This window comes from Anabrus simplex, chromosome X (assembly GCF_040414725.1).
Source record: "Anabrus simplex isolate iqAnaSimp1 chromosome X, ASM4041472v1, whole genome shotgun sequence".
Taxonomy (NCBI): domain Eukaryota; kingdom Metazoa; phylum Arthropoda; class Insecta; order Orthoptera; family Tettigoniidae; genus Anabrus; species Anabrus simplex.
In genome coordinates, this window is record NC_090279.1 from 142,737,670 (window position 1) to 142,758,868 (window position 21,199).

Sequence of the window (21,199 nt, forward strand, 5' to 3'; positions counted from 1 at the left end):
ACAGAGCATGGAATGGAGACAAACACAAATGAATTTTTAGACATAATTTTAGACTTTTGTTACTCCAATTAGATGCAGGTATTATTACAAATTGTATTATTTAAATTCAGGAATAAGTAGTGTTTTAATGTTATTGTATGTTGTTTTATCAAATTAAGGTTCTTCAGCAGCTGAAGACGGCCTCTAATAGAGGCTAAAATTGGTATTGCTAAATGTATTAAATATATAAAAAATAAATCGAGTATTGATTAGGTTGGAAATCCAGATTTATAATTTGTGATTCTTGAACGATGAGCTGGAGTATTCGGTACTTCCTTTCGTTCCTCATGATATGCCAGAAGTATTTGAGTTTCCTTTGATAGTATTAAATATCTCTTTCTCTTTATTCATTCGGCTCAATATATTTTGGTTATTTATATATTCAGCCCTTGATTTTCTATGTAACTGTCTATAAATACAGGTTTTGATCTTCTTCTCAGACCCCTTTAGTCTGTGTCCAGGACTAAACTCCACTCAAAAACACAGGGAACACATTACATTTAAATATTCTGTTTTTCATATGAAGTAGGAGATCTCTACAACTTGCCTCATTATCATAAAAATAGATCGTGCTTTTTTCTGTTCTTGTTCTGATGTATGTCCTCTCACTGCTTATTTAAATTTAAAAGATTTTTTTTTTTTGCCAGTGGCTTTACGTCGCACCGATACAGATAGGTCTTATGGCAACGATGGGATAGGAAAGGCCTACGAATTGAAAGGAAGCGGTCATAGCCTTAATTAAGGTACAGCCCCAGCATTTGCTTGGTGTGAAAATGGGAAACCACGGAAAACCATATTCAGGGCTGCCGACAGTGGGGTTCGAACCCACTATCTCCCAGATGCAAGCTCACAGCCGCAGGTATAAAGTTGGCAGGTATAAATGCAAATCTCACTGCAGAACCGTTGTGCCTGTAGAAGACACGTTAAGGGTTCTGGTAGTTCAGATCTCTAATATTTATGCAAAGCTCGCTGCAGAACTGTTGTGTAGGTAGAAGACACATTAGGGGTTCTGGTAGTTCAGATCACTAATATTTATGCAGATCTCACTGCAGAACCATCGTGCGGTTAATGACACTTGCCCTTTGATTTGCATTCTAACATATTTGGGCCTAAAATTCCTATCTCTTATCAGTATAGCAAATGTTGTTCAACTACTCCGCATTGGTTCTGATGCAAATATTGAGGTCTGACAAGGCCCCTGCAAAGGTTCGCTTTGAGCAAATGTTAACATTTGGGACAGCACACAACCCTGTCGCATTTCTGTACAAATCTGGACCTGTTCAGTCAATGTGCTCTTTGACTCTGACTTGTGCTGTTTGGCGACAGTTAATCTTTGTCATGTGTGCCTACTTTCTGCAGTGGGGTGACCATCTTTTTGTGTTGACATCTGTGATAAGCTTTTGAGTAATGGAATTCCACTTTCTATTAAAGGGAACTCTCATACCTTTTTAGTTGTACTTCCTCTTAAAACAGTAATCACCACCACCACTTGCTGGTAAAATAAATATGTTGACATGATATGGAGTTTTGGGCTTATGCCATGTCAAGAAAACAAGGTGAAACTCTATGTTTTGCTTGAATTCCAAGCTATGTGTTAAGTGTCATACTTTCATAACGTTTGTACACCGGTTATGCCCCTCTCCCACACCGCCAAGCTCGGTAACTGCAGTTGCTTAGGTGTGGCCAATATCCAGTACTTGGGAGATAGTGGGTTCAAACCCCACTGTCAGCAGCCCTGAAGATGATTTTCCATGGTTTCCGATTTTCACACCAGGCAAATGATGGTCGCTTCCTTCCCACTTCTAGCCCTTTCTTATTCCTTCGTCTCCCTAAGACCTATCTGTGTCAGTGCGACGTAAAGCAACTTGTAAAAAAATAACTGGCTCCCACACCATCTCACATCATTATCACCCTCTGCTTTCTCCATGTACTTTCTTTCTATTCTTCAGCTCTATTCTACTCTATCCTGGTATCTTTTGTTGCATTTTATTTTCTAGTTATTTCTTCTATCATATTCATCCCTGATTCGTTTGATATCCTCTCTGTTACTTCTCACGAACACTTGGTGTGATAAAACATGTTAATTGGAGCCTACTGTTGTCGTCAGCTCCCGCTTGAAGCACTGCACCAGCATACAGTGAGCCACCTGGTGATAATGAGCCTACCACTACAGCTCCAACGGTAAAGCATTCTTAAATTCAAACCCTCGTTATTGTAGAAGTCTTCCTCGTTAGCAGTCAGACGTGGAGCAAAGTTCTCTGTGAATCATAAAGAGTTTCACCGTGTTTTCTTGACACGGCATAAGCCCCAAAGCCAATATCATGCCCACAAGTACGGGCCATGATAACATCAATGTTAACAATAATCACAACCGGGAGAGTTGGCCGTGCTGTTTGGAGCGCGCAGCTCTGAGCTCGCATCTGGGAGATAGTGGGTTTGAACCCCACTGTCGGCAGCCCTGAAGATGGTTTCCCGGGGTTTCCCATTTTCACACCAGGCAAATGCTGGGGCTGTACCTTAATTAAGGCCACAGCCGCTTCCTTCCCATTCCTAGGCCTTTCCTGTCTCATCGTCGCCATAAGATCTATGTGTGTCGGTGCGACGTAAAGCAAAAAAAAAAAAAAAAAACCAATAATCATGTTGTTTGTATACATCTTTGTATATAGAATGAGTTTCACCTTTAACATTACTGTCAATAGTGGTCAGTGCTACAAGCGGCAGATGCACCCGTTAACCAAGACCTCAGGGACTCCTTTCGTTCGGAAACCTCACTCAATACGACTGGTGGAAATTCCACCCACTCAGGATGGTCAGCGTGGCATCAAGCTCAGCGTGGAGAGCGCCCGTGGTCTTCCAGTCAATACAGAACCTTACGGCTGCAGGGGGCTCAGGATATCGGAGTAAGTATTCAGGTTGTTTAATTAAGAATTCATTTTCAGAAACTTTTAACAGTTGATAATTATTGTGAATGTGTGAAAGGAAGTCCATATTGAATGTGTTGATCTTTGTTATCTTTGAAGAAAATGGTAATCTGAACCACTTACTCCTCTACTAACCAACGATGTGAATTATCATTTCAAAGTAACATTTAAATTTGTACCTAATTTACTGCGAGAACATCCGTTCTCTTTTGATGTACATATTTACTCTTCGTTTTTAACTTATAATCTGCATTTCATGTTTTACTTGTCTTTTGTAAATATCCTGCTATGTTGTTGAAATATTGTTGTTGCAAAATTGCAGCGGCAGAGTTATAATTTTGTGTAGTGAATATACCGGCTGTCTCATCTGAGAGTCGTCAGGTGCCTTTTCTCTGGTGCTATGGAAGATATTTTCAATTTTGTTTTTGTAATGTGTAGGTAGAGTCAGCCCAAACAAAAACTGCTCATCCTATACATCATGCGACATTCAGTGTCCACAGAAAACATCTCTTAGTTTCTGACTCTAAACTGTTATTACTATCTTCCTATTCAATACAGGTTATCATCTAATAAGATGAAATTACAGTCCAAACATGTTTTATCTCTGTTCAGTCATCTTCAGTGATTAATATAAAATTACACAAATATATCTTAATAGTGTGCTATGATTAAAATGTCACTGATAAAACCCATTATTTTTAATCTATTATCTAAAGGAGTCCATCTTGATATTATTTTAGTTGACATAACATATAAAACACACAAAGAATTGTTGTGAGGTTGGAAGTCCTCTTATCTAAGTTCTAGAAATAACACTTTATTGCATAGTGCATGCATAAAATGTCCGTCCTCGATATTTTGTATCGGGTAGTGGATCGTTGACCTCCATCCACTTCTCGCTCCTCCTTATAGACACAGGAGATACATACTGTATGTGTCACTTCTGGTATACTTCTTAGCTCTTTGTCCTGACCTACTTCAACATTCCAGAGAGGTAGTTGCCAAGCATCAAATGTCTGCCAAGGTTAACGCCTTGTTCAGTTCATCATTCTTCTTGAAGTACAGCATACTACAAGATTTGTAGGGAGGGGACACATGGGTCAATGAAGCATTTATCAGTGTTCCTGACATTGGAAAAAAAAAAAAAAAAAAAAAAAAAGAAAGCACGTAGTCAACTTCATCTACCTGTGGTACCCTAAATCACCATTCTTGCCAGAACATCTCTGTTTAGAATTTTTTTTTTTTTTTTGGCTGTTCATGTAATATTTTCCTGTTCTTCTTTTTCTTCATTTGTCTTTTTTATCCTTGCTTAGGTAAGTTGTTCATTCTCACTATTTCACTTTCCAACTTCACAGTTTTTTTAAAGTGAATTGAGAATACTGTAATTCTTCATCTATAACCACTTCTCTCGTGTATTAAACCATTGACACATGTTGCAACTGCTACTGATCTTTGTATATGAAGTGTAATCATTTACCTTTTATTGCTCATTAATAGACTAACTTGTGAATTGTTCACTTTTTCTGTCATGTAATCCAATACATCGTGGGAGCAAAATAGTTATTTTGTTATGAAAGCCATTATCTTATTAAAAATTGTCACACTATCATGATCACCAATTCCAGAAAGATAGTATAAATGTTTCCGGAGTGTTTTCTGCTTTGTCAAGTTCTGTGATAATTTTGTTCTGTTCTATAAGAAAATGATTTTTTTAAAAGGAACTTTTGTTAAAATGTTTTTTTAACTTGGCGAGTTGGCCGTGCGGTTAGGGGTGCACAGCTGTGAGCTTGCATCCGGGAGGTAATGCGTTTGAACCCCACTGTCAGCAGCCTTTAAGATGGTTTTCCGTAGTTCCCTATTTTCACACCAGGCAAATGCTGGGGCGGTACCTTAATTGAGGCCATGGCCACTTCCTTCCCTACTGGTCGAGTTGGCCGTGCGATCAAGGGCGCATGGCTGTGTGCTTGCATCCAGAAGATAGTGGATTTGAATCCCACTGTTGGCAGCCCTGAAGATGGTTTTCCGTGGTTTCCCATTTTCACACCAGGCAAATGCTGGGGCTGTACCTTAATTAAGGCCACAGCCGCTTCCTTCCAACTCCTAGGCCTACCCAATCCCATCATCGTCATAAGATCTGTGTTGGTGCAAAGTAAAAAGGATTTTTTTAATGAACCGTGAAACTGAATGCCCAAAACGACAGTGTTGCCTGTTAGTGGACAGAATATCCATACTAACATCATTCTAGATGGATTCAAGTTTGAACAAGTCCATCAGTTCCATTATCTTGGCAGTGTAGTAACAACAGATAGCTGACCATCTTCAGAAATCACTAGTAGAGCAGTGTTATCATATTGTGAGAAAACTTCTTTGGGATAAGCAAGTTTCATCAAGATCAAAATTAGTACTCCACAGGAGCTTTTCTGTACCATTTACCCCCATAAAGTCTAGAAACCTGCATACAAAACCAACAAACTGCAGCAGTGGAAATGAAGTTCTTAAGAACTATGATTCAGGAAACGAGGAGCGACAAAATAAGAAACGATGAGATAGACCATCTTGTCCGAGTGAAAAAATCCCTTAGCGAGATCTGTGTCGAAGCCAGGCTGGAATAGTTCGGTCATCTCAAAAGAATGGACCCACAAAAAACAGATAGAGTGTGGTTTGAGAAGGAAATCGAAGGCAAAAGATCAAGAGGTCGGCCACGGAAGAGATAGATCCATCAAATTAAAAATGATCTAGCGGGATGAGGTCTGGATTTGCAGCAGGTTATGAAAGAAAACCTCTACATGGACAGAAGTAAATGGAGAGCGCTCATTCACCGCACCCGGGAAACTGGAGCTGGTTCAAGATGATGGCGATGATGATGGAACCATATGGAGAGAAGTGTGGATGGTATGTAGAACAGAAAGAAAGAGAATAAAAACCTTTAAATTTTGGTGTTACAGAAGAATGTTGAAGGTCAGGTGGATAGGTCAGATTTTAAAAATTTATTTATAATCTGCTTTACATCGCACCGATACAGATAGGTCTTATGGCGATAATGGGATAGGAAAGTGTTAGGAGTAGGAAGGAAGAGGTCGTGGCCTTAATTAAGATACAGCCCCCAGCATTTGCTTGCTGTGAAAATGAGAAACCACAGAAAACTGTCTTCAGGACTGCTAACAGTGAGGTTCAAATCCACTATCCTTTGATTGCAAGCTCTCAACTGCGTGCCCTTAACCGCACAACCAACTCGGTCAGTGGTAGACGAGGCCACGAAAGAACAGATACTGAATCGAGTTGGAGAAAGAACAAGTTGGTGAAAGTTGACCAGAAGAGAGAGGGATGGATTTATAGGGCACTACTTGAAACACCCAGGAGTTGTTCAGTTAGATCTTCAGGGAAGTTTAGAGGGGTAAGAGTGGTAGAGGGAGGCAATGGTAGAGAGATTAAGAGTAGATGTAGTAGTTACCAGGTATAGTATGGATAAGTTTTTGCAGGTAATTTGCACATAATTTTCAAGGGGAAATTAATTTTTTGTTCATTCAAAATATTAGCCATCGGTTTCTACACACTTAACCATCTTTCAGGTTAGTTATGAATACCACGCCAGAAAAACTGCTTGTCTTTTGCGGCAAACTATTCGCCAAGTCATTTTCCAGCTTCCTCGAAATTGCTGCAGCGCTGCTGTTTGAGCGCATGCCCCATCGATGCGAAGAGGTGATAATCAGATGGCGCCAAGTCGGGGCCGTACAGCGGGTGTGGAAGGATGTCCCATCCAAGCGCTTTCAAGGTATCTTTCACTGGTTTTGCTGAGTGTGACGGCGCGTTTTTGTGTAACAAAATCACTTTGCCATGTCTTCTGGCCCATTCTGGTCATCTTTTGAACAATGCTTGATTTAAATTAATCATTTGGTTGCGATAGCATTGTGCATTAACGATTTCTTTGGGCTTCAAGAGTTCATAATACACAATACCGCTCTGGTCCCACCAGACACAAAGCACGGTCTTCTTGCCGAAGCGATTTGTCAAAACCATGTCTCACGTGTTCTAAACGATGGAGCGTGTTTACCATACAGCAAACGATGACTTTCCACAGTCTTTCTTTTGGTTAAACAAGAAAGCAATGTGTGCCGCAAATGTTCTTTTTCAGGCACAAACGTCGACATGATCGCTGAACGATACAACACAGATGCTAGCGTTTGGCGGACTCAACTTGTATGTGTTGGTAGGTTAATATCAGATGAACAAACTGATGTATGTGTCAAATTCATATTGTGACCGTTCGTGGGACGCCTAATTCGGAGATGATAATAAATTTCATGATACGCTCGACTAGAATTCAGTGGATTACATGATCCTCCACTCAGGGCATGGCCCTTCGGAAAGAAAGCGGTCACATCCAATCAATAATTAGTCTGATGATGATCTAACATCAGTTTCAAGATAATAAGTTCACTTAAATTAAGCATAAATGAAAAGTTGCAATGAGAAATTGGAAGTATAATAATTTTAATAAAATGAAATTTACTGACTACAATTGAACAACTGAATATGCAACGTAAAAAAAATATTATCTTTGTGCATTAAAAGAAACAAGTCCATCTTGAAAAATAATTGTCAGTCATTAAGTTAAAATCTCATCACTATGCAACACTGATTCATTTAAATAAATATAAATTAAAATAATGGAAAATCAGCAATTTCAGTCTCTATTCGCTCATCTTGTTTGTTCATTTCTGACGTATTACTAGATGAACCTGTCCTCCCTGCTCTACTTTTCTTATTACTTCATTATAATTACCTAACTAACTGAATAATAACTTGAATTTTCTAACAGCGCATGATAAACACCGAAAATCCATCAAATACATAATAATATTAGTGTTCCATAATCAATTAACTGCATGTCTCCATCCAACCAATGGCATCATATGGCTGCACCTGAAATAAGGTACTAACTACTGACATAAATAAGAAAACTATCAAATGCTAGACGATCTGCGTTGTACCGGCTCCACTCCATCCTGCTGAAAATACATCTACAGCGCTGACTTACTACATCTAGCAATACCACAAGTTGATCTACATTACAGGCGACACTAATCTCGCAATCTAATTATCGTTCGAGTAGCTTGTCGAAGATCCTACTCGTATATTCGTAAATACATTCCGCTACCCATGTGATACCAAATTAAACTCAAGTCAGCTCGCATGCCTAACCAAACTCTTCGAAAAGCATTCAATCAACGCTACGAAACACGCTCATCTAATAAACTCAAATATACGCGGCGGAAATACCTCTCAATAATACTATCCTAACCATTGGCCATCTCAAAGAATTAAATTACTACCGCAATTCACCACTCAATAAATCATTCTCTACTTATACCGTCAACTATACCTTTAGATGACCCTACATATTTTATGCCACACAATGTCCGCCACATAATGAGAACAATCATCATTCCCTACATAAATGAGCTAAATATCTTTGAAGAGCTTCACTATTATTCATACAACCATCACTGAATTGATCCACTGAACATATCACAACACTCCGCGGAATTATACATTATTATAAGATCACCACTTCAAATATCTCACACATCAGCACATCAAAACTTACCTGTGGCATTCAAGATCACACACGCTTCAAAACTGTTCCACTAACACGGAAAACAACGCAGGAAAGATCGCCTAACCCTAGTATTCACCAACGGAAAACGATATTCTAATATACGCAGTAGCATTACATGACGTTACCAACACCGTTGGCACGTTAGAGCATTCAAGTTATTTCACTTTACATCACCTGTGTGACATTTAAAAAAGATCTACTTCTACCATAAGCATCTACAAGTAAACAAGAAGGGCAAGGTTCGACTACTCATCTGACTTCTTCGCTTCTCCATAGGTATTGGTAGTCAGGTTATTTTTTCAGCCATCTCGTCCATTTCGGCAGAGTGTGGATCCACCAGGATTCTACTGGTTTACTCGGACATCTCTTCTATATGGACTTTCTTATTCACAAATATAGGCAACATCTTGAGTTCAACCTGAAACTTGAACAGAATAGTTAGAGCGAACTCGTACAGATTTATTAATCCACTGTTATAGATTAATACTGGCCTGTGTAAATTTGTATCGCTCAATGCTATACTTAGTTTGTTAACGTTATTTCGGCCTCAACTTCTTAATTTTTTAAGAGCTTTAATTCGCATACAAGAGCTGAGCTCTCTATTTGCTTCACGATCCTTTTTGTACTACTCAAGAATTGACATTAAAACAAATTCAAACTTCATTATTTCAATAATAATAACGAGGCTGCTTTCCATAAACTACATAACTACGATCCTGACTTCTTTACATATGGTTTTCAACATTGAGGAAACGTTATCACAGAGATTCACAAAGGAACACATGCTACCCTTGTTTATTCTTCTCCACTTGAAATACGTCACACCACACGCCTGTTAGATAATTGACTGTATATAATTCCGGCTCAATCCATGGCCTTCTTGACGTCTGTTATACTAGATGTAATGTCTGGCGTTTCTTCTTCTCAGCTGTTACTGCAAATATTTATTGATACCCGCTTGTGACTACACTGTTTTTCACGCGGTCCGATGTATACCACGGGGTTCTGAGCTTGATCTATCAATTCTCTTCCATAAGATCTATTATCAATTCGCAAGTTGTGTCGGCTCATATCTTACGAATATATAAATTCGCCGTGCATCAACAGTTTATTTTACATCCATGCTGTCCATATGCACCTATCATACTTATGACCTTCAGTGACTCCCTGACATGTAATTATGCGTCATTGGAAGGTCATAATATGCTGTATACTGTTCGCTGGCACCATCTCTTAGTGACACCAGAAAACACTTATGCATACACCTGGGGCCTGTTCCACGAACAAACTTTGCAACTTTTCACTTTGCACTTTTCAGTTCAGATTTTGTTCCACCATCACTTTTCAGATTTAGCTTGCAAAGTGAAAAGTTGGGAATCTTTTCACTTTTCAAGCCTGTTATGTTCCTTCATTGGTACAGAAATGCAAAGTGCAAAGAAATGAAGTGAAACGTTTTCATAAATCTTGCAAAGAGATGATTCCCTTTTCATATGTTAATTAACAAGTATGTACACTAGTTTCTCGGCGTAGAATTTGGTATAGTGAAATAAACACTTTACGACGTGAGCTTTAGTTAGCATCAAGTGAGGACAGTGATGATGAATCCAATAAGAGAACGTACAAAGATGGAATTAATTTTCATAACCTCACTTCGACGTAATTTCGTGAGTGATTTCGTATTACCCCAATGCAGGCTGACTATATTCTTGAAATGATGAGTCATTTATTGAAACACGCAACAAAAAGAAGTCAATTCCTTTCCGAAAAAGAACAAATTCTTATATGCTTATATACATTGGTTAGTAAACGGTGCCCAGCTTCACGGTGTAGCAGCAATGCGTTGGACATCAAAATCAATTATTTGCAGAACTGTTATCAAAGTCGTAGATGTTATAGTAAATATAATATTTCCTAACAGTACGTTGGCCTGATAATCCACTTAATATAGCGACGGGATTTCTAATGAAGGGTGAATTTCCATCTGTATGTGGATGTGTTGACGGTAGCCTACTCTCGTTAACATTGATGTGTGTCATCATTTGAGAGGTTATCTTTAAAGTTGTCAAAAAAGGATGTCACATTTCTCCTTGACAACTTCCAGCACAGCCAGCTTCTTGTAATAACCTTTCTTTCCCATGATAAAAACTTTAATGGTACGATAATTGTACCGCCAAGTTCGCCGCAAAAAGTAAAGCATTAAAATCGAGTATTAGGCCTATGCAGTTTGCTTATATAATGAACTTGATCGGATCACTGATTCGCAAAGACTTTTCACTTTGCGAAGAAATTGAAAAGTGCAACCTAGTTCATGGTGGAACAGAAAGACTTTGCACTTTGCAAGAATTGAAAAGTGCAAAGTTGCAAAGTTTGTTTGTGGAACAGGCCCCTGGGGTATCGAATTAAAAAAAAACATAGTGTAGGATGACCTAGAGAGTTGTATAAAATTAGTCTATGGACTGATTATTTAACAACTGCAACAATAACAGTAGGAGATTTAGAAACAAGGGTTCTCGACTTTTGGAGAGAGACGTGTCCCTGGGACGAACTCAGAAATGAGTGCCAGGCTAATTGCTTGAGGTGAAGGTAATTGAGCTATGACTGACCACTCTATCACACGTACGTAGTATAGTGGAAGCTTTTACCTTGCATTGCTCCAATTATCTTGTATTGCCTCTAAAAAGTTTCTTTTTTTACTAGAAATCCTAATGACACTGAACTGAGCGGAGAATGCTGTAGTCCTATTCATATTCTTATCATTCTATGCAAATTCTCAGAATTTCATTGTAAAGTGAGTTATTTAATTAATTATTTGTTATCACTTCATACACCATACATGTTTCAAGGATCTTACTGTTCTCTTCCTCAGCGTTTTTTTTTTTTTTTTTTCATGTTACCTATTATCTCTTGGACCTCTTTACTTATTATTAAACACTAAACACCAAACACCAAAGTTCTAAACATCTCTTAATAAAAATCTAATGTGTGTCATAATTAAAATATATCATAAATGTCATGCGGAGGGTTGCCCCAGTTAATCCAGGACACAACTTTGAGCGCGCATACCATTCCTGGAAGCAGCTGCATGTTTTTTGTTTTGTCTCGTCTGTGCGATTTAGAGAAGTGCTGCGTACAGTCACATCATACCATTGTTGCCTCACAGCCTGCCGAATTGCAGGTATATGGCAAGGCCACATTGTTGGCCTTTCCAGTGCAAATTTCTCATTATCGAGGATTGTACAACAGTGTAAAATGAATGGTCTCAACACCAGTAAGCCCTGTAGGCAATGTGATAAAATTACATCAGAATGGTTTCCTGCCAGAAACAACAACAACTTGGAAGAAACTACCGCAGAGCGGAGTTCGACCCTCCAGGACTCTGGACATCAATAAGAAGATAAAAGCTACTGTCCTGAAGGAAAATCCACCAACTCAAAAACATCTTGCCAGCTACACAAGCACAACTAAAGGTACAGTCTACCGTATAATTAAAGATCTGAACCTGGTAAAGCAGCATAAGGGATGTGGACATGCTTTGAAAACAATGCATATTAAAACGGTTCACTAATGCCAGAAAATTTATAAGAAAAGTACTTAGCAGGCGATAAGTGACAGTCAGTTATTACCCTGGATGAAGCTTTGGTTTATTTGGATGACACCAACAAGCTCCAGGCAATTTACTATTACCCAAAAGGCCAAAAGAAGTACTCAAACTTTGTCAAGGAAAACAAAGATTAGTTTGCTAGGGGTTCATGGTAGTGGTAAGATATTGTTGCCAGGGTAAACTCAGAATCCTCAGAGTGCCGGAAAGTGTGAAGATCAATGCTACCTACTTCCAGAAGAATGTCATGGACCCCTATTTCGGCAAAGATATCCCACGGCTGTATGGTGAGGATGCTTCAAATGTATGGATCCAAATGGATAAAGCATCCAGTCATGGTGCCAGTTCATCAGTCACCTACTATGAGACAAAAGAAGCAGGGATGGTTGTCCATGTCACACCATTTAGTGACATTCCTGTCAAATCCCTGGATGCCTTGCTGAGGGATTTCTATGCCTTTGATCTCTCGAAAAGAGGGCTTTCTTTTAGACGTCCTGCCATTATTTAGGGTCTTTGGAAAGTGTGCGAAGAGGTATGGGACAATATTCCTCTTCCTCTACTCCATTAAAGTCTTCTACAGTGGAAATTGAGATGTATGGCAATAGTCTGTGCCTGTGGCTATCACATTGAGCACAACCAGGTTTGGAGGAAAGGAATTACCAAGGACAAAAGGTACATCAAAATCGTCCAAACTTAACTGGGGCAGCCCTCTGTAAAAGAACACTAAAACTACACTATTCTGTTTACAGTCTTTCTATTTACAAATGTAATACACTGAATTGGAAGATTTGAGTAAAAGTTTAAGACTCTAATTTTAATAAATTGATTATATTTTTAGGTAATAGACAAGGATGACATTTTAAGTAGATTGTAAATAGAATAGTGTAACTTTAGTGTTCTTTTATGACATTTATGATATATTTTATTTTAGTTTTGAAACATATTAATTTCAATTAAGAGATGCTTAGAACTTTGGTGTTTGGTGTTTAATAATAAGTAAAGAGGTCCAAGAGATAATCGGTAGTGTGAAAAAACCGCCGAGGAAGAGGGCAGTAAGGTCCTCGAAGCATGTATGTTGTATGAGGTGATAACAAATAATTAACTATTAAGTATTGACAAAGCAGATTGTAAATATCAAATGTGTATTTATTGGAGTAAGGATTTTAATTTTATTTCTTCAGCATTCTTCTTTTCTTTGCTGGAACATTTCTTGTACGATTCCTCATCCATTAGAATTGAAATGGGATTTGTTTCTAGTTACTAAACGCGATATTGGTTTTGTAAGTGTTATTAATATTAATATTAATTTTTTAATATTCCTGTTGTATCTGAACTCACCTGATAATGCTGAGACAGAAATTGGAATATTTTTGGTTCTATCCAGTTTGTTCAAAGTTGTCTCCCACGGTGTAAACTAACAACCTTTATTAATTGTTCCTTTCCAGATTACTGAGTATTGTGCACGGGAAAGTTGGTAAATTTGCTGTATCACTTCTCGAGGCAGCCTTTAGGCTGTGCTGCCATCTCTCACGTTATAGGTAAAGCTGCTGGTTTGTGACGAGCATGTCAATTGCCTGCCTGTATGGCTGAGTCTTGCTTAGTGTCTTGTTGTGTGAGATGTTTTCTGTTTGGAAATGAAATCTTCCCTTTTCTGTTATCTTCCATTCCATTTTTCTTTTAAGAATGGCTATTCTCGATAGAACTACCTCATTACTGTATTTTTTTCTTTTGCAAAAATAATTTGTAGTTTGTATAAACAGTGTCACTGCCCAAATATTTGAAGCTTTTCACAACTTCTAATTGTCTTTCATATTCCTCTTCCTTCTCTATTGCCTCTTTCCTTCACTACTGTCTTACTCTTCTCCTTACTTATTTTTATTCCATACTCTTCTGTTTCCCGATTCCATATAGTAATTTGTTCTTGTATTTCCATTTCATCTTCTCCCCATATTACTGTATCATCTCCAAAGAGCTTTGTCTCTTTGCTTCCCATTTTTTGTCGTACACTCTTGTAGATTTCATCTGTGACTGGGATGAAGAGTAGAGGGGATAATACACTTCAACAACGAAGTCCTGTTTCTACAGCAAACCAGTTTGTTTTTCCTATCTTAGACTTCACACTACTTTACACACTTTTCATACATGGCTTTGATCATTTGTACTTTGCTCTGTGTACCTTCCTTTTCACCGATGCATCCCAGACCAGTTGCCATGGTACACTGTCATGTGCCTTCTCAGCATCTATAAATGTCATCGCTAAATCCTTCCTGAACTCCCATCTTTCCTCCATCATGTTCCTTAATTGCAAAATTTAGATCAAAACTTGATCTATCTCATCTAAATCCATATTGTTCTTCCTCCATTTTCTTTTCTACTTTCATCCTCACTCTATTGGAAAATTAATTCACATATTGATTCACAGCAATTAATTCACATAAAATCGCAGGTGCAGGTCCTCGGATACCTTATGGGCTATGTATTCTTGCAAGAACTATTTTAAAGATTTTTCTGCTTTCTTTATTTCTCATCTTTTCTTTTGCATTTACAGCAATAATGGTTTAGAGATACACATGAGGAGCATGTAAAGTTTTTGTGTCAATAGTAAGAGTATAAGACTAGGTAAAAGTGTTGGAACTCTAGAGGAGTTTCTTCTTATAGCCACATAGTACTTGTAACTCAACAAACATCCCTTCTTCTGTTGTCCAACAACCTTTGCCAGTGACGCGGGACATAGTTCGTAAAGTTGAATTCCAATTATCGTACATAAATTATTTTCCATGATTGTTTGCTTACTTATGCCGAATGAAATTTGGAGCTTTTCTGTGAAAATGTTTAATTAAGCAGTGAAAAATGGATTTTTGTTTTTACATCTAATAATGTGATTTTATTCTTACATAAGTACCGAAAACTATAGAAAAGTAATATTTTGATAATAATATTGATACTCTGCGGAATACACTGTAAAAATAAACTGAATGTGGAAAAATTAAATTTATTTTTGGGGTAAAATAATGGTAACTGTTCACAGAAATACTCTACCAATACTAAAATGTTTGTCCAACTCCTTTTGAATGGCACCAAGGAGTCTGCTAAAGCTTTACGTCTCCATCCGAAGGACAAATCACCATCAACAGCGTCATGCCCTCACTCCAAATGAGCATGTGGAGAGGTTTGGAATTTAATCCAGGCTTTTGGCATGCAATGTGGTGATTATAAATTGTATACCACCATCTCCTCTACGCTGCTGGCCAACATTCTGGTCGTGAAAATTCTTTTGGCCAACGGGACTCAAATCTGCTAACCATGGTGTCGGACCATTTTAGACTTCAACCAACGATCATGGCCACAGGCAGGTTCTACCCATACTAAAAATTAATAATGTAATATACAGTACATATTTGATACTGTGGAAAATATACATTGCAAGAAATGCAGTACCATTTATACAAAAATTATACAAGTTATAAATATGGAACTAAACGATGAAAAATGAACATTTTAAACTCACATAACATGATTTTTTTCTCAAATAAATATAAGAAAAACATTGAAATGTAATGCTTTGAAAATGATATTGGCACCACAGGATTACACTGTAAAAAAATAAAGAAAATGGGGAAAAATTTATTTTGTGGTAAAGTGATGGTAACTGATGCTCCTGTTCACAGACATACCCTACACTAAGAATTAATGTTGGAATATTTGTTACATTATGAAAAAACTCTGGATATACACTGCAAAAAAGTAGCAATGCAAATTATACAAAAAATATACATTTTTAGAATATATTTTCAATACTTTTGAGTTCTACTTTCTTCCATCTTCTGAATTAGTCAGTCTGACGTCAAAATGTGCTTTCTATTAATCAAGCTAAATATCTACATGCTACAGAAATACACTGCAAAAATAAAACTAAGAAATTGTAAGTTTTTGTGATAAATCGATGGTAGTGATTTATTTCATCATAGACCTATCCATGAGCCCTGATAATTGGTAATTTAGGGCATGTGCAGTACTCCTTGTAACGCTTCAAAGGGTAATAATCAAAGCATGCCACAATACACAAGGGTGTCTGGACAATTTGAATAAAAGTAGCAGTGCAAATGCTATCGTCCCTCCTTTTTGACGCAAGTCGAATATCGCAGCATGGGGGTTAAATATACGTTCCATCACATATGCAGGTATTTCACCATAGCAGATTTAGGCTGCAAATTTCCAACTCAACTTCATTGTCATCAAATTTAGTAGATTTAAACTTAAACATTAACGTGAAGAAGACAAAAATATTGCTTGTAAGTAAACATCGTGAACGAAATCACACCAACATCAGGCTTGCTAACAAAGTAGTGGAACAAGTCACCAGTTTCCCTTACCTTAGAAGTCTAATCACAAATGATTACTGTTGCAGCAAAGAGATAAGAAGAATAGCACTTGCCAAACAAGCATTCAGCAGCAAAAGAAATCTTCTGACCAATATACATCTAGATATTGAGATTACGAAAAGTTTTGTGATGTCATTTGTGTGGAGCGTACTCTTATATAGATGTGAATCTTGGACAATCTAAGAACAGGATAGGAAACGGCTTGAAGCATTTGAGATGTGGGTCTGGAGGAGAATGCTAAAAGTCATGTTGATGATATAGATGTTGATTCCCCTAGGGAACCTGAAATATTTGTCCGAATGAGTAAATTTATAATGTCCAATAACGGACCATTTATGTTGGTATGCTACAAGTAAGTTGGACTGAAAAAAAAGAACCAACGAAAGTATCCTGCGAGAAATACAGGAGAAGAAACAGCTGATGATAACAATACATAGAAGAACAGCTAAATTCATTGGACGCACAGTGCGTCATAATACCTTTCTAACTAATCTATTAGAAGGAAAGATCTTAGGAAAGAAGGTAAGAGGTCGACCTAGGAAGCAGTTCCTTCAAGTAGTGATGCAAACGTTGGATGTAGTTCCTGCTCTGAGATGAAATAATAAACTGAAGACAGAAGGCAATGGTTGAATCGACAAGGCATTGCCTTTAGACATTGATTGAGTTAATATGTATGGCTGTGACAATATGGAAGCTGCGTCTGAGTGTTATGGAAAGTGTTGCTCATAGTCGTGCTGCAAGTTTTAGCCCAGTGAGGAAAGGAGTGGCAAACTACCTCACTCCTTATCTTGCCTAGTATGCCTCATTTTGGCGCCGCCATTGGTTGTTGCGTTTTCCTCGTAACTCGTAACTAGACCTGTGTCTAAAATAGGCTCCCAAGTATAAAAAATAATGAGGGTTGTTTTTTTTTTCAACTTCCAATGGGCTATAAAAATACACATTGACATAACAAAATTATTTTATCATTGAAAGTTTAGTGGTCCTTCCACATTATCGCCAAAACGATTTAGGCATTTGTCGTTTCCTGACACCAGCTTTCGATGCCCTCTGCAAAGAAGTCTGCCGCCATTGAGGTGATGTGCTTCTCGACAGCCTCCTGAAGTTCTTCTTTTGTATGTCACAAGTGGAAGTTTATGACCAGTGAACTTTCTACTGCAATCCCAGACATTTCAAGGTCTTCTCTGTACGCAATTGAGACTCAACACTTAGGATACCGGAAACTTTGTTCACGTTGGGTCACGATCACAAAACTCAGCAAATGGTGTCGCACATTACCATAGTGAGGGGGGGAAGAGTTTTTGAAGTCTGTTGTTACCGGTGATGAAACTTGGGTCCTGTATGACACTCCAGAGACCAAAGAACAATCTGAGTAGTGGATGCATCCTTCTTCTCCAAACAAGCCTAAAGAAGTTTAAACTGACACTCAGCAACAGGAAAAAATGGCTGCCATTTTTTGGGACCATAAGGGCATCTTTTTGATGGACTTTATGGAGCAAGAGGCTCATTTCAGTCATCTGCTGTCAAATGGGGGAAACACCTATAAACACTGTTGACACTTTCGGCATAATTCACACACCAACCAAGCGGAAACACTGACATGTTCCCACAGAAAGAAATGAAGAGTTTTGTTTTCAGCAGGTCAATGGACACTGTCTCCCGCCTCGTGACACACACATTATGGGCGTGTTTATTGCGGGAGGCTATTAAGGACTTACAGCTTCCCACTTTGAAGATTTTGTCTAAAAAGTATTGCAATAATATACTGTTCAAGATACTGAAAGTGAGTCGGCAAATATTTTAGTTTCTCAGAATAAATTAAAAGCATTTTTAATCGATTTAGGGATAAAAAGTGGGAATTAAGATATACTAATACCAGAAAACCAATTTAGTTGCAGAAAGGGAAGAAACACTCTCCATGCAGTGAGCTGCTTACTAGAACGTGCTCAAGATACAATAAAACACCCAGGGAGAAAATATTTAGTAGTTTTCGTAGATTACAGAAAAGCCCTTGATTTCATAAATAGGGAAACACTCATCCGGAAACTCGTTTTGTTGATTGGCAAAGCACACCAAATAATGAAATTACTTTCAGACATCTTAAAATACAATTTCATCCAAATATCTGATGATGTCACCTTATCCAAGAGTTCAATTAAAACTAATGGTATTTTACAAGAAGATCCGTTTGGCCCGTTACTGTTCAACGTCATGGGAGCAAACATTACAAATATCATTAAGGACAGTTCAGGAATACTTCTACTCTATTCAGATGAAATGGTAATAGGTTCAGAAGACAGAGAATAATTCTAGAAGGTACTAAACAGACTCACTTCATGGGCCCTAAAAATGACTTACAAATAAATCATGATAAAACTAAGCAAATGGCTTTCATAAGAGGTGATAAACTTTCTCCAAAGATACATTCACCCTTCAAAATAAACTTCTAGAAGTAGTACCAAAATTCAAATATCTGTGAGTTACTCTTCAAACATTGGCATCTTTCAGCAATCATATCAAAGAAAGAACAACATCAGCAGTAAAAGCAATTTACAACATTCAACAACCACAAAAACTACAACAAAAACAGTTATAGCATCCAATAGCAACTTATGGGATCTATATAATCTGGGATAAATTTAAAATCAACGACCTGAAAAATGAAATGTCGTATGGCTTTTAGTGCCGGGATATCCCAGGACAGGTTCGGCTCGCCAGGTGCAGGTCTTTCCATTTGACACCTGTAGGCGACCGGCGCGTTGTGATGAGGATGAAATGATGATGAAGACAACACATACACCCAGCCCCCGTGCCAATGGAATTAACCAATTAAGGTTAAAATCCCCGACCTGGCCGGGAATCGAACCCGGGACCCTCTGAACGGAAGGCCAGTACGCTGACCGCTCAGCCAACGAGTCGGATATCAACGACCTAATAATGCTAGAGAAAGTTAAAGCTCGTTATATGAAACGAATCATGAATATCGGGAAGACAGCACAATCAAGATTGACCTATGTCTTACTAAAAGAAACTTTCTTCATAGAAGACATCTGAATGCAGATACACATGCCAAGCGGCAAACGCTAAGGCCTATGAGAACACATTCCAAATTCTCATAGAAAAACGCGGCTATATCTTGAATGACTTATTCAACAGGCGCCATAATGACGGATGATTGGAAACAAGCAAATCATGAGCTTCGACGCGTATTAATGCAGTGTGCAACACATGGTTTTCTTCACAAATTCTGGCAAAATAAGAGATTTCATCACCCGAATGAAAATTCTGTGTGTGAATTTTGCAATGAACACTGTGAAAGATATCATGCAAATATCTGCAGTAAGAGACAAATATCAGTAAGAAAACTAGGACTAGAGTAATGTAATAAAGTTTTCTATTTTGCACATTGTGAGCATTTTCGTTATTAATAATAATAATAATAATAATAATACTATAGGTTCTAATATCAATTTAGGCATTTTAGGCACAATAGGACCACTGTTTTAAATCTTATAATTGCCTGAAATGTGTAAATACAACTTCATTTTTAAGTTATCTCTTCAGGAACAAATTAAGTTTTTGCCTAATATGTGAGGTCTACATAAAATCATTTTTGGTGCTATTTGAGGATCCAACCAGCCTCTGGGCTGATGATCTAGCAGACAGTTAATACATTGCATCTAAACTCTTTTTTTGTTTGTGGAAGATATAGGTTTTGATAGCTTTTTAAAAATAGTGCAGAGGGGTCCAGAAAAATGTAGACACTCTTTGATAGTCAATATTAATGGAAGAAAATGACATTACAAACCATTATTCTCGTCATTATTCCGTATTGAAAAATAGCTGATCACAAAGTTTATACAAGGAGTAATTTTAATACCACCTATTCAATACAAATTTATGAATGTTGAATATTTATTTATTTATGAATGATGAATATTTTTACATTTTTACATAAGTTATTATGACTCCTTAGACCAGGGCCATCCAGCCATTGCGCTCCGAGAGCGCGCCCGCGCTCGGGGAGCACTGGGCAGTCAGACTAGCGCTCCTTCCCCTACCACCATTACAGTGTGGCAGCGAGGAGACCTGATACGGACGATGTTCGGATCGCGCTAACTAGATACGTACGTACGAGTTAAGTAAAGAATACAGTAATGTGACTTATTCAAAACTGAAATTTGAACATATCTGAGAGGAAAATTCAACAAAATTTTACCAATATGAACGGTTAGTACAAACCTTGAGTGACTTTTGCTCAGTCGTTTTTACGAGCTTTTACGTTTGGAGCAAACAACCTTCTCCAAATTGAGTAGGTCTACAATATTTCTGGACACAGCTATTCTTAAACAATTGCGCAAGTTTCTGTCGCTCATAGTTGCACGATGTTTATTTTTGGTAAGCGTAAGAACCGAAAAGAAACGCTCACAAATGTACGTTGAGCCGAACATTGACAGAACTTAACATGCATGTTTATACAAAAGGGGGTATTCTTCTTACGGAAAGCCGCTGTTAAATTCTTCTAACCTTCGTGACATTAGAAAGCGGTCTTTAAGACGAACATTGCACTGCAGTTCAAGCAATTCTAATTGAAATACTGTGGGGCACTGTCTGAACTAAGAGAAAATGGTCGAACAAATAC

General features: G+C 37.9%; 1 protein-coding gene across 1 annotated transcript in view; it reads left to right on the plus strand.

Moving 5' to 3' along the window:
• The window catches only part of LIMK1 (LIM domain kinase 1), a 135,694-nt gene that overhangs the window by 34,408 nt on the left and 80,087 nt on the right, over nt 1–21,199 (plus strand). The window contains exons 5-6 of the mRNA XM_067159670.2: nt 2,739–2,939; nt 13,624–13,716. Coding sequence (XP_067015771.1) covers nt 2,739–2,939; nt 13,624–13,716 — 294 coding nt within the window. The remainder of the gene's footprint in view (nt 1–2,738; nt 2,940–13,623; nt 13,717–21,199) is intronic.